This window comes from Phaethon aethereus (assembly GCF_964289735.1).
Source record: "Phaethon aethereus genome assembly, chromosome: 8".
NCBI lineage: Eukaryota > Metazoa > Chordata > Aves > Phaethontiformes > Phaethontidae > Phaethon > Phaethon aethereus.
In genome coordinates, this window is record NC_138584.1 from 25015743 (window position 1) to 25031148 (window position 15406).

The 15406-nt window shown below is 37.3% G+C and overlaps 1 protein-coding gene across 1 annotated transcript in view; it reads left to right on the forward strand.

The window, feature by feature from the left end:
- The window catches only part of MAST2 (microtubule associated serine/threonine kinase 2), a gene marked incomplete at its 5' end in the record, with an annotated part of 192007 nt that overhangs the window by 130890 nt on the left and 45711 nt on the right, over positions 1-15406 (forward strand). The window contains 4 exons of the mRNA XM_082003300.1: positions 757-832; positions 3290-3310; positions 5817-5895; positions 11416-11570. Of these exons, the coding sequence (XP_081859426.1) occupies positions 757-832; positions 3290-3310; positions 5817-5895; positions 11416-11570 (331 nt within the window). The remainder of the gene's footprint in view (positions 1-756; positions 833-3289; positions 3311-5816; positions 5896-11415; positions 11571-15406) is intronic.

Here is a 15406-nt window from a genome sequence, read left to right on the forward strand (position 1 = left end):
CATGTAAATGATTCTGGCTTTCAGAAGGACTTTCTATGAAATGTTTGCTTTTTATTTTGAAATAAAATACATTGCAATATACCACTTACCAACCATATGCTTACACATCATATGACAAAGCCCAGAGAAAGTATTCTTGTGCCAAGTGAAAATTGTTATTTTTTCCTTCCTTTTCATGGTAGAAGTATTATTTCAGAACTATAGTAGTTAGGGTGAATGCTGATACACTATAGCCTGATCATTTTATATGTATATAGCCCTTTTATTATCATGTGCAGTTCCTTTGGTACGTCTTCTTTTTTCCTCAGTGAAGTTTGCATTCAGCCTTGAGGTACATTGTGAAGAAATACTTTCTTACTAGCTATTATTCCTGAAACTGTAATCAGTGTCAATTCTAACTCAGGTTTTTCATTGAGAACTGTTAGGAAAAGCTTCTGTATAGACATTATTGCAAAATATTGAGAGACTATGTTATGTATGTGTGATAGACTACTTACCTGAAAGAAAGAAAGAAAATGTACACCTTACATTATTTTAATAGGAGGGAAAATACTGATGCATCAGTATTAGAACATTTCTTTAACAAACTAGTGCCAAAACGATCAAAGACTCAAAGCTTCATATTTTCAATTATTTGTGACTACAACTTGCAATTGAAAGTCTTTCTGCACAGTGAAAATTTACTCCATTTGTTACAAATATGAATGAAATGTTTTTGGGTGTTGTTGGTTTTTCTTTTTTTACTTTCTCAAACAGGTAGCAGCCCTTTGGACAGTCCCAGGAACTTCTCTCCAAATGCACCTGCTCATTTTTCCTTTGTTCCTGCCCGAAGGTAAGGCAGGATCTATTCTCTTTGGGCTTGCAAGCAAATACTCTAGATAGTTTTATTTAGAAATGGCCTATGGGTTAGAAGTTTTTTGATGGTGTTTTGTTTTCTCTGATGTTTCCAGTGTTATTTTATTTTATTCTTTTTTGTTTAGATCTGGCAGCACCCAGAAAGTATTAGGTGCCTTACAGACCTAGAAGAAGATAAAGTAAATTAAGTAGTCAATGCTGTCTAGGGAGGAGGCAGTGTTCTTCCAGAAGGATGACATATAGGGCATGTGATATAACAAATAATGTAGTCATGATGACATTAAAACCAGTTATTATTAGGATAATTGCATATTAGTTGTAGTCCTAGATGTTCTTCTTACTGAATAACTGAGGTGATCTTCTTTGCTATGTCTGCATAAAAATGTAAATATACCTAAAATTAGGCATGCACATGTGTGTGTGCATTCATTCACTGCCTTCTGACTGATAGCAACTTTTTACTTTTCTCTAGTGTCTTGGGCATTGGCGTCAAGAGTCCATTAATGCTCTAATGAGGAAAATAGCTGATAATTGAAATTGCAAGTCTACTGGAACTTCTAGAAGGAGAGCAGCATTGAGAGGCCTGAAAGTGAAGCTATCATCTGTCTTGCAGGGGATGCTAGACAAATGGTGGTCAGGCTGTATATCAAACTGGTGGAAAGAAATCTGATACTATAGTGATGAATTTAGTGTAAGGAATAGGGTAGAAAGAATAAAGAGAGCTGGGAGAAGCAGACAAATGGTGTATTGAATGTCGTATCCTACCAGGTAGGCAGAAATGGATAATGATACAGAGAGTTACATTTTGTGGAGAAATAAAGAACAGGAAAAAAAACAGACATCCCAAGCAGGGTTTGGGCATAGTAGCAGGTTTATTAGATTCAAGCGCGGGGAAGATATTTTGGATTTGCTAAACTCTGCCTTGGCTGAAAAAAACCTGCCAGTGTTAATATGATTTGAGATCAGGAAACATGTGGTCATCCTGAGAGGAAGTAAGATTCCTGAGAACGACAGATTTAGCTTGAGGACTAGTTAGAAAAAGGATAGTTCTCAAAACTTCAAAGAAGAATAAAGGGCTAGGATTTGATGAAACAAGGTACACCCTTTATCTGAATGGCAGGTAAATCCTGGAGCATTTCTCCATTGAGGTGATTTACTAGAAGACGTGGTGTCCTTGAATACTGTTTCAAGCAGACTTTGGTCTTCAGGTCTTACATAAGGCAAAGCTTTATAATAGCATGTGAAATGTGACAAACTGGATATGTATTTTCTTCTTGTCTCAGAGGGAAAAATTACCTGCTGGTAAAACAATTCAAATGGACTCAGGGCATCCACCTTTATTTTTAAACAGAAATCTGAGCCTGATCTGGGTGTATTCAATAAGTTCTGTTGAGGTCAACTGAATTTTTACCAGTTTTCACAGTATCTGGAGTTCTGGACCCTGGAACACAAGAGGAAGGTTGCAGCTGAAACCATTGTCAAAACTTAACACAATTTTTCAGCATCATATTTCAACTTAGTGTTTCAGTATCATTGCTTTCTAAAATTTCAAGCAGCAAATAAATGTTTTAATAATAAAACTCTGAAGCATGTCCTTTCATACTTTTCTACTTTTTAAATCTAATTTTTAAAGAAACAGGTGAATAAAGGTTAAGTCTGTCCTGTTGAATACTGTGGTTCACCTTACAGTATGCATGTTTCTTTCTATACTTTTTCTGTCATTGAAAAGAACACTTAAGCAGAGCTTGTTTTAGAAACTTGTTTCTATTTTCTACTTGAATTACACCCTGAATATCCATGCCAGCAATACCAGTATGTATTTATTAGATTATCACATAGTGGTAATAACATAGAACAACTTCTATGTGATGGTATTAAGTAATTGCAAGTGTGGTGCTCTGTTACTCCAGGCAAATGGTTATTTCAGTGGACCCTTTTGATAGGTGTTGCGTGGGTCTTAAGAGATGGTTCTTACCTGATTTCCTCCTGTTACCATCACAGATATGATTTGTTGCTGATTTTCTTCCTTTTATGTTTGGTATAATTTCTTCGTTTGTTATCCTGTTTGGACATCATTTGTGATTTCCATTCTTTCATTATAGCCCTGTGATGAGTTGATTCTTGGGACAGAGTAGGAAACAGATTTAGAAAACTCGTTTTATTGTAAAGCCAGTTTCACTACAATATACTGCCAGGTTGTCCTTAGTTTGACTAGTGATGAATCATGAATGATGGTGGTGTAGCCACAAAGTTAGCGTGTTCAGCAATCCTCCTGTTTGAATAAGGAAACATATGATTAATTCTGTCCGTATTCACTAAAACTGATCGTAGTGGAATACCAGTAACAGAAGGTGAGGGTTTTTTTTCCAGAAATCACATATACATCTTTTACTTCTCACTCTCTCATTATCATTGTACAATTTCTTCCATACAGCCACGGACACAGAGCAGACAGGTAATGTCTATTGTGTTGCTGTTGTTTGTGTATGTGTATGAACTATGCTTCTGTGCAGCTGAGCCTGTGTCCCTAACGAGTTCATGCTGTAATAACCCCATTTAGGCATTCAACTTCTATTCTTCGGTAATCAAAACAGGAAATCTTTGCATTTTGGCTTAAAATGATAAATCGGTAGTGCTCTGTGTTGTTCTTCTAGCACTTTCTTGTTTTGACATTGAGCCACTGTTCACTGAATAGCATTTAGCTGCCATAAAAAGACCTCCTTAATTAACTAATTAAAATGTCATTTTAAAGGCAAAATGTTTTGTTTGCATGTTTTTATTGTGCTAACAAAGGGTCTATAATAAATAGAATAAGACCTAAACATTTCTTTCCAAGTATCTTTTCCTGAAGCTGTATTGCATGAGATTTCTCTAAAATTATGTTTATTAACAAAACGCTGAAGTAACTTTGAAATGTTTTGCATAAATGAAGGAGGAATTTTCTTTTAAATTGGATTTCTACTCATCCCACTTCTTTCTGCTAGAATAGAGCTGATGTGCACTGTCCTGAGTGCTTAGCACATTGCTTGCCTAGGTTGCACCAGCAGAAAATGGTCCAAGCATGAAGAGGTGTCCTGTAATTTTCTAACTGAGAAAAACTTTTTTGGTTAACTTTGTCAAAATGAAAATTCTGAAGTAGTTTCAATACACAATTTAGGCAACTCAGTAAAAAAGGGATTAAGCTTTCCATTTGAAAAAAAATGAGTGATCTGTGCATTCCTGTCTACTGTTTGAGAAGTCAGGAACATACTGTCTTGCTTTGGGACTGAGGGTCCAAACTGAGGTTGAAGCATTGACCTAAATATTTCCCCAGTACCCCTGTATGTTGCAAGAAACTGAATGAGGATCACTGAAGTTTGGTGTTCAGTCACTGACCACATCATGCAGTGACTTTGTAATGCTGACATTTGTTGTTTTTCAGGGTTAAGAAAGGAATTTAATTTATCTTGGTATTTTTTGAGATTGTTCTTTTACATGTAATCGTCTTGCCAAAGAAAACATCACCTGTGGCTAAATGGGGTTTAACATATGCATGCGATAGAAATCTGCATTACAGCTTTTTTCTTTTTTTTTTAAAGCATGAAGCATGAGTTGTCTTAAAAAACTCTCTTGACATAATATTCTTTCAGTGATGTAGAACAGTGGTTTTACTTCCCTCTTGTTCTAAGACAGATGGCAGAGGAGTGGTGTGTATCAGTGCCTGAAAATAAAAGGAACTAGATCTGGAAAAAATATAAACAGGCATTTATGTCTGGGTGTGCAGTGAATGTTTTTCTGAATGAGAGGCTTCATGGGTGTGGATAGCGAGATGAGAAATATTACTGTGAAGATGGTAACAGTTGAGTTTTTTATAAGCACTAAGAACTGTTTCAGACCTGTACCAAACATCCTATTTTATAATGCACTTGCATTAATGTGTATGTACACAAAAAGCTCCAAATCCTTCCAAAGTAAGTTAGAACAGTGAACTGTTCCAATTCAGCTTCACTTTATGGCCGGTTACTGGTAATCTTCTGTAATCAAACAAACAAGTGGAGACTGATGTGAGGAAGAGACTTCTTTAACATCCATCCCAACATGCAACAAGACACATTATAGACACAAAATGCATGCGAGGCTGAAATGAAATCAAAGGCAGAGAAAGCGCTGAGACTGAGCTGAATGTAGTTTGGTTTCCATCCTCACTGAGGTGGGTTTTGGGGGGAGAAGAGGGTTTCAAGGAGGGCAATACTGATTCTTCTCAAAGCAGTTGTATAATTCCTCATTTTTGACGTTGGTAAAGCAAGACCTTTTCTGCAGTATCTTCAGGATGTTTTGGCTATTTCCCCCTGAATGTGATGTTTCTTTGGCTACGATAGGGAAACAATTACTAATATTAGATTGACTGGAGGAGAAAGAGACCATAGGTGGAATTCCTGTGATTTTCATCTCCTCTGTATTTTGAGTGGACCTCCTGGCTCTGTTCAGATCTACTGTAGTGGATTTAATTCACGAGCTGTGTCAGGCGATGTGCTGGGCAGAATGCCTTCTGAGTAGGCAAACAAACAAGTCTGTTTTCGATTGATTGTTGATCTAATATGATTTTTTTTTCCTCAATTTGAAACTTTATTTGGAAGACAAGGAACCGCATCAGTAGTAATCTTAGGCATGGATATCTTTTTCCGAGAAGGTTGAAATAAGCAGATTTCATTTGTTTTAGAAACTCCAATTTTTGCACAACTGGTAATATTTACAAAGCATCTACTTAATGCAGGAATCCCACTTTGTTTTGCTTTTAAAACTTACCCTAGCTGCTTTTTCACAAAGGTTATTGTAAATAGGATACCTGATTTATCTGAATAACTTGAGACTTTAGTAAAAAATGTGAAGTTAAGAGATTTGAGGGAAGAAAATGCTTATTTCCCTCAAGTATTAGCCCAAATATGTCCCTGACAGTAATCTCCCTTGCTTCTTTTCCCCAGAACGGATGGACGCCGCTGGTCCTTGGCCTCGCTTCCTTCATCTGGATATGGAACAAACACTCCCAGTTCAACAGTTTCAGTAAGTGGAATGGCTTTTTCAAGCAATTCAGTTTGTACAAACACACCCTAACAAATCAGCTTCTGAGTGTTTACTAAAATATCTGATCTTTCTTCATTGTTTTGCTAACATTTAATATACTAATTATTTTAAAAATTATTTTAATTATTGGTTCTGCTGCTTTTTCCTCCATTTCCCAGCTCCTATCATCTTGCACTTTGCCTTTAGCATTGGTGAAATCCCAGTGCAGCACTTGGCTCGACTGATCAGTGGAGAGGCACAATGTGTCAGAAGTGGCAGGACTCTAAGAGAGAGTGCATGATTACTACCCAGCTCTCAGCTTTTTTATAACTGGGAAATGAAATTCTTGTCTGCTTTCAGGTTCTTAGTAGGAAACCTCTGCTAACAGGCTAGCAGAAAGAAAAACTGATAATCCACACCTGTTACTCAACTCCAATAATTTGAGCCTCCTAATGAAGCTTTTCAGTTCTTACACGTCATTAGAAAGACTGGCTGAGTTTGAGTTCTGTACTTTCAAAAGCTTAGTATGTCCTTAACGCCAGTAAGGTAGCAGCACCGTGTTAACCCTTATAACTCTCAGATACTTCATACAATGAATCTTACTCTTTAGTTTATGCAAAGTAGATGTTGTAGTTATCCCCATAACAACGTTGAAAAGCCTAGCATAGAAAAATCAGAAATGTTAAGGCTATCTGTAGAGACTTCATGTAACACGCTTTTGTATGTGTGTTATGGTGAGTGTCTTCAACTGTGTGGTTGCATATCACTGCCTCTTTCCATAATACTTCTACTGATCACTTTGTTTCATATGTACTATTTAGCGTATGTTCGTAATAATTGTAATACCTGCATCAGTTAGGACTCAATACTCCACATTACGTGAATTTTATGCTGAATGCGGGGCTATTGTTTTCCTTGCAAGCTGTTCTATTAAGTTCATCCATAAACTTTCTAGTGCCTCTCAAACACAAATTTATCTTCACAGTTACTTAGGAGGTGAGTGTTAAATTCAGTCTGTATAACAAGAGACGAAACTGGGGTCAAAAGTTTCCTTTTAGTATAAGTTGGTATGATTAAAATTTGATTTTGCAACATTCATCTAATTTCTATAGCTTCATATGTTCAGACACATTCACGCAGACTTTGGTTTGCACAATTTCCACAATTTGTTGGGTTTTGTCCTTCAAGATAGTTGGGGTTTTTTGTTTTGGTTTTTTTGGGGGGTGTTTTTTGTCTCCTTAGAAGGCAGGTGACTTGATTTCAGTCTCCTGTGGCAGAGGTCTCTGTGTGTGCGTACAGATATATCAGCAGGAGCACAGAAAAATGTGGGAGAAGATTTCATTATCAACATGAAAAAGATGCCCCTGGTTTCACTGCCAAGCAATATTATATATTCAAGCACCTGAGAGCAGCTGTTAAAAAGGAGCTTTGCTTTTGCCTGTATAGTCTGAGGTTAAACCTTTACGGGCCTAAGCCATGGCTAAGTCTGCTTCTGGGTGCAAGCTATGAGAGCATGGACCAAGTACAGTTACTTTCTGTATGGGTGACATCCAAATAGTTTGATCCTTGGTCGTCACTGTGAGAACTTCCAACATGCCTGTGAAGATGACACCTTTGGAGACCAAACTGCCTGCAGAGTGTAAGACCTTCTTACCTGCAGGTGTGTTCACTGTTTTTTCAAGAGTTTATAGTTTGACCAGCCTTTGGGTAGATGCCCACAGAGAGAGTACAAACAACAACAACAACAAAAAAATCTGTTGGAGGATCAGTCCTTGCTTTGAAATAGGGACATTAAAACTAGTTTTAGAATGTTCTAAGCTTTCTGACCTTGTCATGTTCCCAGAAATAGCTAGATCATTTTGATTGTGATTTTTCTGGAAAAAAACCCAGTAAATCTGGTAGAGACATGTCACATAGAAAGCATCAGTTCAAGCTGTGTAAGTATTACAAGGTTGTAAGCAACAGAAAACAAGGTGGTATAATGAGAAACATGAAGTGATAGGTATATGTAGCTCTGAATTCACCTTCCTGCAGGAAATAATTAGATTAAAACCTGTAATTCCAAGACTATTTTTTTTTTAAATGGCTGTCTCACCTGTTGTCCTTCTGCTGGTTCAGTGTTATGATCTCAGACAGACATTTAAATGGGCTCTTTAGTAAGTAGTGATGGAATTCTTGGAGCTATTAAACTTAGTATTAAATTTCTAAGACAATCCTACTTACTACTTGTCTTGACAATGCTGTTATCATAGTATTTTGTAGATTATAATTAATTTGAATTGATCTGAATAACACCTCTGAAGTTGATAAGCAGTATTATTCCTGTGTAGACTTTAAAACTGAAGTAAGGAGTAATCAAGGAGCTTGTCAAAAGGGCACAATGAATTAATGCTGTAGATGGAAATTTAACATTTGAGCTTCCATTTGGTGTCATCAGTCCTCTAGATTACATGCCTTTTTGAAGCAAGATAGAAGGAAGCCAGTAGACCTTCCTTCTGGTGTACGTATCAGTAGGAAACGAAATATCAAGAAAAAGAGTGTCAATTCTGTGTTCTGCTGGCCTGAGCTTCTGTATGGCAGTTAGAGCTCACCTGCATCTCTATGGTCATAGATCAGCTGCTCTACCAACCAACCAACTGAACAAACTAAGACATTTACTTATTCTAAGGCCAGTGGAAACCTGTAGGTTCTGATTTACTTTTTGCTTCCAAATGAGGGATGACACTTTTAAAAAATGCAAATTTATCTTTTTCATACAAATCATGAAGACCAGATACATCTCATCAGACCAACACTGAAAAAGCTGGAGAAGACCTTCTTTCAAGTTAGATCAATATAGAACAGTCAATCAAATGGGCCAATATACAACTATTTTTAAACATCTAATCTGCTATTAATTTTCTAGATGCAGAGTTAATATATAAGCTACTATAGTATTAGTTTGGATTTTTTTACTGGAGAAGAGTTGGCTAATTCTGCATCTGTAATTAAGACATCAGGGGGATGTTTATATTAGTCTGCTGCAAATATTGAATACAGTGAAGTGATTGCTTAAAAATCAATGCTTCAAAAGTGTTTCACTTTGCTTTCATGCGTTTTCATTGAAAGGTTGTATGCCTTAAGACTGCTAAGAGAAACCCTTGGCAGAGGAAAGTCCATTTTTCATCATGGTCTTTATCTTTAGGGCTTCCTCTAATTATTCTCTGGAATTACAAATTTTGTGCTCTGGTTGCTTTTAAGGAAAGAAAGTGGAAGGAGGATTTTGTTGAGTCACCCATGAGTTAAAAACACTGCTTCCCCAGTGATTTTGCTGTTGGGACATAAAGTTTTTCATGCTTTTTCTAGAACATCAGTTTTGATTTTTTTTTTTCCCCCCTAACTCTGGGAACTAGTAACTATGTGCTAACCTTCCTTAATAGGGTAGTTTTAGTGCAATTTTGTTTTGAATAAGACATGTATTTGTAATGCCAGAACTTGAGTACCTGCTAATGCAGGTTTGTAAGGTAGTGTCTTTAGTGCTTCCTGCTGTATTGCAGGATTCGTGTTATTCATCATGAATGGGATGCCAACTGACACATGCCTTTTCTTTGAAAAGCGTTGCTGTTTTTTCATAGGCAGGTACTTCTTCTTGCTCCTTGTAATGTGTAAGACACCAAGAAAGACATTAAAGAAAGCTCTGAAAGTCAAACAGGGCTTGCATAAGTCTGTACTACAAGGGGAGAATCTTTCCTGTATTTGGCATAAGCAGTGTGCATAGCAGAATAGCTGTGGGTGAAGGGACTGTGTCTTGTCTTCAGTGTGAATTAGAGCAGTGTAAGCTGATACACCATCTGGATAATCATCACTGTGTGGACACTCTGCTGGAGATGACTTCCCAACGTGATGCCTGCACCTAGACCTGTTTAAAGGAAAACATTGGAGGTAGTGACTTCCTGTTCCAGCCACGTGTGGGGAGTTCAGGCATGTCCTAAGCCTTTCAAGGGTGTTCTTTTCTGTAAATACCTCTCTGCAGTGCACAGGAAATGGATCTGGAACCAATTATATTTTTATCAAAATATATGATCTTTAGGTTTACAAGTTCTCACATTCATCTCAGTCTTGGCTAGAATTCTCTAGATAAGACTATGCTAGGATCTGCAACAATCTGCTTAGTTTTAATTCAGTTCAAGTGTAGCTGTTACCTTCTTGACAAATTTGGATGTACCTGTTTTAGGTTATTTCAGAGTATTTTCTCTTTGCTATCAACATTACAAACATGCAGGACTTGGTGAAAAGCCTTGTCAGCATTTGGCTTTCATTGCTTGGCCATACTTCTTAGCTTGCTTTCCCAAAAACCATCAACAGCAAGTAAGTTTAGAAAAGCATGCTAGGTGAGTTAAAGCTTTGGTCATACATGTTATATCAGGTACAATTCCCTCCTATCAGTACTTCTGGTACTAGGTTGCAGTGCTTTCCAGTTTGAGTGAGGGTCATTGTAGCAAAAGAAGAAGTTTTTCCACTGGTACAGTGTACATAATTAATTTAATCAGATCAATAAGGAGTCTTGGAAGTTAGATTAGGATGATGTTTTTAATAAGGCCCACTGGTGTTATTCAGTGCTACTCTGGTTATTTAGCACTTCCCCCTGACCCCCTTTGCTTTTAAAGAGGACTCTAAATTTGTCCTTACATAATATATTCTCTTTTGTAAAATGGAAAGGGGCATTGAAAAATCACACATTAAAAAAATTCAGTCATTAGTTGACAGCTTTTTTCCCTGGAACAGCCAACATTTGATGTTATTAACGCTTTCTACAGTATTTGTTTTAATCTCAGGTTTCTTGAGGTTCCAGAATTAAAACAGTTTCATGTCTATCATTATCACAGGACATGTGTCATACAAATGCATCAATTTACTTAAAGATTAATGAGCTGTTTATTACAAGAAACTCTGTTAATCTTACAACTCTGCAAAGTCAGCTACTTTCATTTTATTATTGCCTACTTGGTTAGAGAAGAAACCTTACCGGTAAAGGAAGGGAGAAATAAAATCCTGACCATTTACAATAGGAATTTCCAATGAGAGCCAATAATCAGTAAAAACTCACATCTACACAGTGCCATAGCATTCTGCATGCCAGTGAAACTCCTGAGCTAAGAGAGCATGAGGGAAAAGGAAAGAAAGTTGCTCACCACTCCAGGAACCTTGTCCTTTCCAGAGCAGCACTGGTACTCACATACCTTCCTTTCTCTCTCCTGATAGTAAATTACCTGCATGATCAGCTGTAATGGTTCCAGAATCAGATACAATGGTTCCTTAGCCTTCTCCCAAAGTTTTCCTGATCTCACTAGCTCTGTCATTATACATAAGGGTTGGCTTAGCCTAATGAGAACAACAAAAAGAGGCACCTGGTCTGATAAGTAGCTTTCTTTTCCACTGGAGTGTGCAGTGTCTGGCAGAATCCGTTCCTCTTCCATTCATTAGCTGACCCCTATGCATGCGTTTAGTGCATTTCTTTTCTGTATTTTTTTCTGTACTCAGTCATCATGCTCATCTCAGGAGAAGCTGCACCAGCTGCCCTTTCAGCCCACGGCAGATGAACTTCATTTCCTGACAAAGCATTTCAGTACTGAGAGCATCACTGATGAGGAAGGGCGCCATTCTCCAGCTTTGAGGCCTCGATCTCGCAGTCTCAGGTGAGCTTCAGGTGGTTTGTTGAATTTTTAAGGTGTTGCATACATGTATTGCATTTCTATTTGTGCTTTCAGATTTAAGAACAGTCATTTGTAGTTGTTTTGTTACATGTTTTTGAAATTATTTTAATCAAGATTTAACCCACCTCCACCTAATCAGACAGGATATATTTTATTTTTTTTACATTTGACACTGAGGTTTTGGGTTGCGAAATGGTCAGCATAGTGTGCTTTAGTATCTTCACAATAACTCTACAAAAACATGATCTGCAAGCATCTGGCACTAAATCTATAGGATGTAGATTTCCTTTACTGAAGTTTCTTCTCAGAATTTTGCTGCATTAATATAAGGAAGTGGTTACAGTCACTGTTAATAATTTTTCCAGCAGTGCTTCTAAAGGGGTATGAAAACTAGAGTATATGAAATAAAAACCTTAAGTGGATTTGCAGCCAAGAGCAATTTTGTAATAGTGCTGAAAACATTTCTCTTTCATTAGCAGTTTAATAATTTTTACTGTTGCTTCAGAGAACTGGTTGTTCAAAGATAGGGGTTATTTAATCCAGTTGATTTTTCCATACTTAAAAATAGAAACAACTAGAACTTCATCTTTTCACAGAATTACAGAATGACTGAGGTTGGAAAGAACCTCTGGAGGTCATCTTGTCCAAACCACTGCTTGAGCAAATTACCCGGGACCATGTCCAGATGGCTTTTGAATATCTCCAAGGACGGAGATTCCACAAACTCTCTGGGCAATCTTTCTTGCAGGTCTCTAACAATTACATGGAATAATTTCACAAGCATTTTGTATCATGGCAAAAGCCGTAAGTTTTGCTATGCATTTAGTGCTGGACCAAGTGAATGAAAGTCTAGCGATGCATACCTCTAGATGCAGCATCTTGCAAAAGAAAAAGGATATATACAAGCAGGGGATAAGGAGGTGAAGTCTCCCTTATGCTTCTCATCTGAGGGTGTCACCTTTAAATTAATGGACGAGATTCAGAAACTCTGCCAGCTGGAAGTAGTGAAACAGTGTGCCCAGCTCAGGACCTAGGTTGGGGTTTGTAATAGAAGGAAGTGAAACAGGCCAAGGTAACAAAAAAATCCATGGTGAGTATCATGTCATGGCAGAGCTGACCTTTCATGATTATTTATAATTATTTGTATGTTCTAAACTTCAGTGCAGGCTGCATGGTAATTGCATATGGATCTACTAAGTGTAGTTACACAGTAATCTACAGGAGCAGGTCAGTACTATAGGTAGTAGCACACTCAGCTCTTAGCACTGTGATCTGCGCAAATTGCCGTGTAGTAAATGACTAGTTATATGATTTGTACTAAGTCTCTTTGAACAGTAGTCCTTCTTCAGTTCTGTTGCTGTCACTCTTAGCACTGACTATCGGTGAGTAGTGTAACTGTAGTAATACTAATTCTTTATAGATAAGACAGCTACTGTAGGTAGACAACACATCACTAAAGTAATTATTGTCCTTTCTAACACAGACATATTACTGCTGGCATAATGAAATATAAGGCACTCTTACTAATAGAAGAATGATGCAAACAATAAAATGAAGGGCCTGGTTTTCTTTTTTTCCTTGTTAATAAGGATTATCAGCTTGCTGAGAATTTTACCTCTGTGAGCCAATTTAAAAACAGAGTTATCATATAGTAGGTTTATAACTTGTGGCAAGACTAGATTAATTCAATGTGTCATATAACTGGGATTAATCTTCTTCCTCTCTTGAATGCTTTCTCTAGCTCTCTCTGGTTTTCAGTGTGATAATGGCCAGCCCTATTGGTATTCCAAAGTTAGAATGAAATAACTTTTTTTTTTTTAACTTACTGTGCCTGATTTGTTTTTCATTTTGCTTATTACTAGTACCATGATGCTGTGTGACTCTAAAGTACCCTTGCCACTACCAAGCATTCATGCTGGCCCTTGCACCTCAAAGGAAAATTGATGTTTTGATCCAATGATCAAAACAAATTGATGTTTTGATCCAAATGATCCAACCAACTGGAGCAACGTTTGCAGGAGTAAATGCCCTCTTTGACAGAGGATAGCATGACCTTGTAAACAAACAAGTACTGTAATATAATATATTACAGTATATATATATATAAATATATATATAAAAATATACTGTAAGACCAGATCTTATTCACTGCACAGCTTGCTTATTTATTTGCACACACAGTAGAGTTATCTCACTTGGTGAGAGGATATTTTTACTTATTTAAACAATGAAAATATAAAATCTGAGCAGTTAATGTGTTGAAAATTAAGCAGGCATTTCCTAAGAACGTAGTATTTTCATAAACATTTAATGGTCTTGTTTGATCAGCTTTAATGAAAAGCAGATGAGCAAAATACATCAGATGTTTTCCTTAATTGGCGGTCACAGCTTTGTAGTTTAAAAGATGATCTGATGTTTATGACTGATTGTTAACATGTATTCGTTTTTCATCCTTTGTGACTGCAGCCTTACATCTCTTTCCTATGAAAGAGGAACTGGTGTTTTGAGATGTCACTGTCAAATGCTGGGACTGTTGTTTTTGAGGGTCTGTAACCCAAGATTTTTTAGAAGTATCATGCTTCTATCTATGCTCTTAGATAGAGGAGAGTATTGCTTAGATGTACCTTTTGGAAAAATCTGCTTCTTTGACTAGAAATGTACCATTTTCCTGTATCTAGCTGTAATTCTTCTGTTCATACAGAGCAGTCTTAATGATCAAACTGGATGAAAAAGCGTACAGTCATGGAGAGTAGCATTGGCTGATGTACACTGACATGTTGGAAGCAACCTCTGTTGCTTGAGGTGTTCTGCCAGTGTGACTTGAAGATACTCATCACTTAACTAATCATGCCTCATTTGAAATGCGCCGAATTTCTACACCAAAGAAATGGCACTGGTTCTTTCCCAGCTGCTTTCCTGTGCAGGGAGAAGGAGGTAGCCTGAGACCGACGCTGGAATCCAAAAGTGTGATGTGCTTATAAAGCTGGTTGCTAAAGCCAGGAGAGTGTTCTGTCATCCATCTCCAATAGATCCAATACTCACGTGCTAAATGAAAGAACATATTTCCATGTGACCCACCTGTTTTGGTGCTTACAGTGTGTCTTCACTAGAAGGAATATTTCTTTATTACCTGCAGAAGTAGTTCCTAAATATAATCTCTCAACTGTTCTCTTTTTTTTTTTTTAATGCAACCTTCAAATGCTTCAAGTTATTAACCAACAGAGATGCCCGGGCTACATTTACTTTGTTTAGGACAATCCTGGGCTTTACCTGAAGAAGATCTTTTCTCCCAGGAGTAAAATGCATGGAGAGTGTGAATTCTTGCACTAAACTTGGCATCGTTACTCTTTTTAAGTTAGAGAGATGCTGCTCTCCATCTTTTCCTGGTTCTCTTTATTTGTCATCCTTTAGCGGTTGCTAACATGTGGGAATGTGTGGAGAATGTCAGAGATAAAAGTAGAGTTAACTAATAACGACTTTTTCAAGAGCTGCCTTTGTGCGTTCACTCAGCCCACCAGTCTGCCCATTTTTCTTGATCTCTTTTCGTATTTCAGGATAATGTTGTCTAGGGAGAAAGGATTGAAGATTATAGCAGTGAATTTTTATATAGTTGAAGTAGATGAGATCATACTTAATCAAATATGCTCCTTCATCTCTTCACTGGGTAGTGCCTTTTAAATGCAATCCTCCAACCTAACTTTCAACATGCTAGATCCTGCCATTAAGAATATACAGCGACAACTCCTAGAAAATGCTAGTTGCCTAAAAAGGCTTCTGACAATAAAATACCCAAGATGGGAAGAAGGAATAGGTGCTGC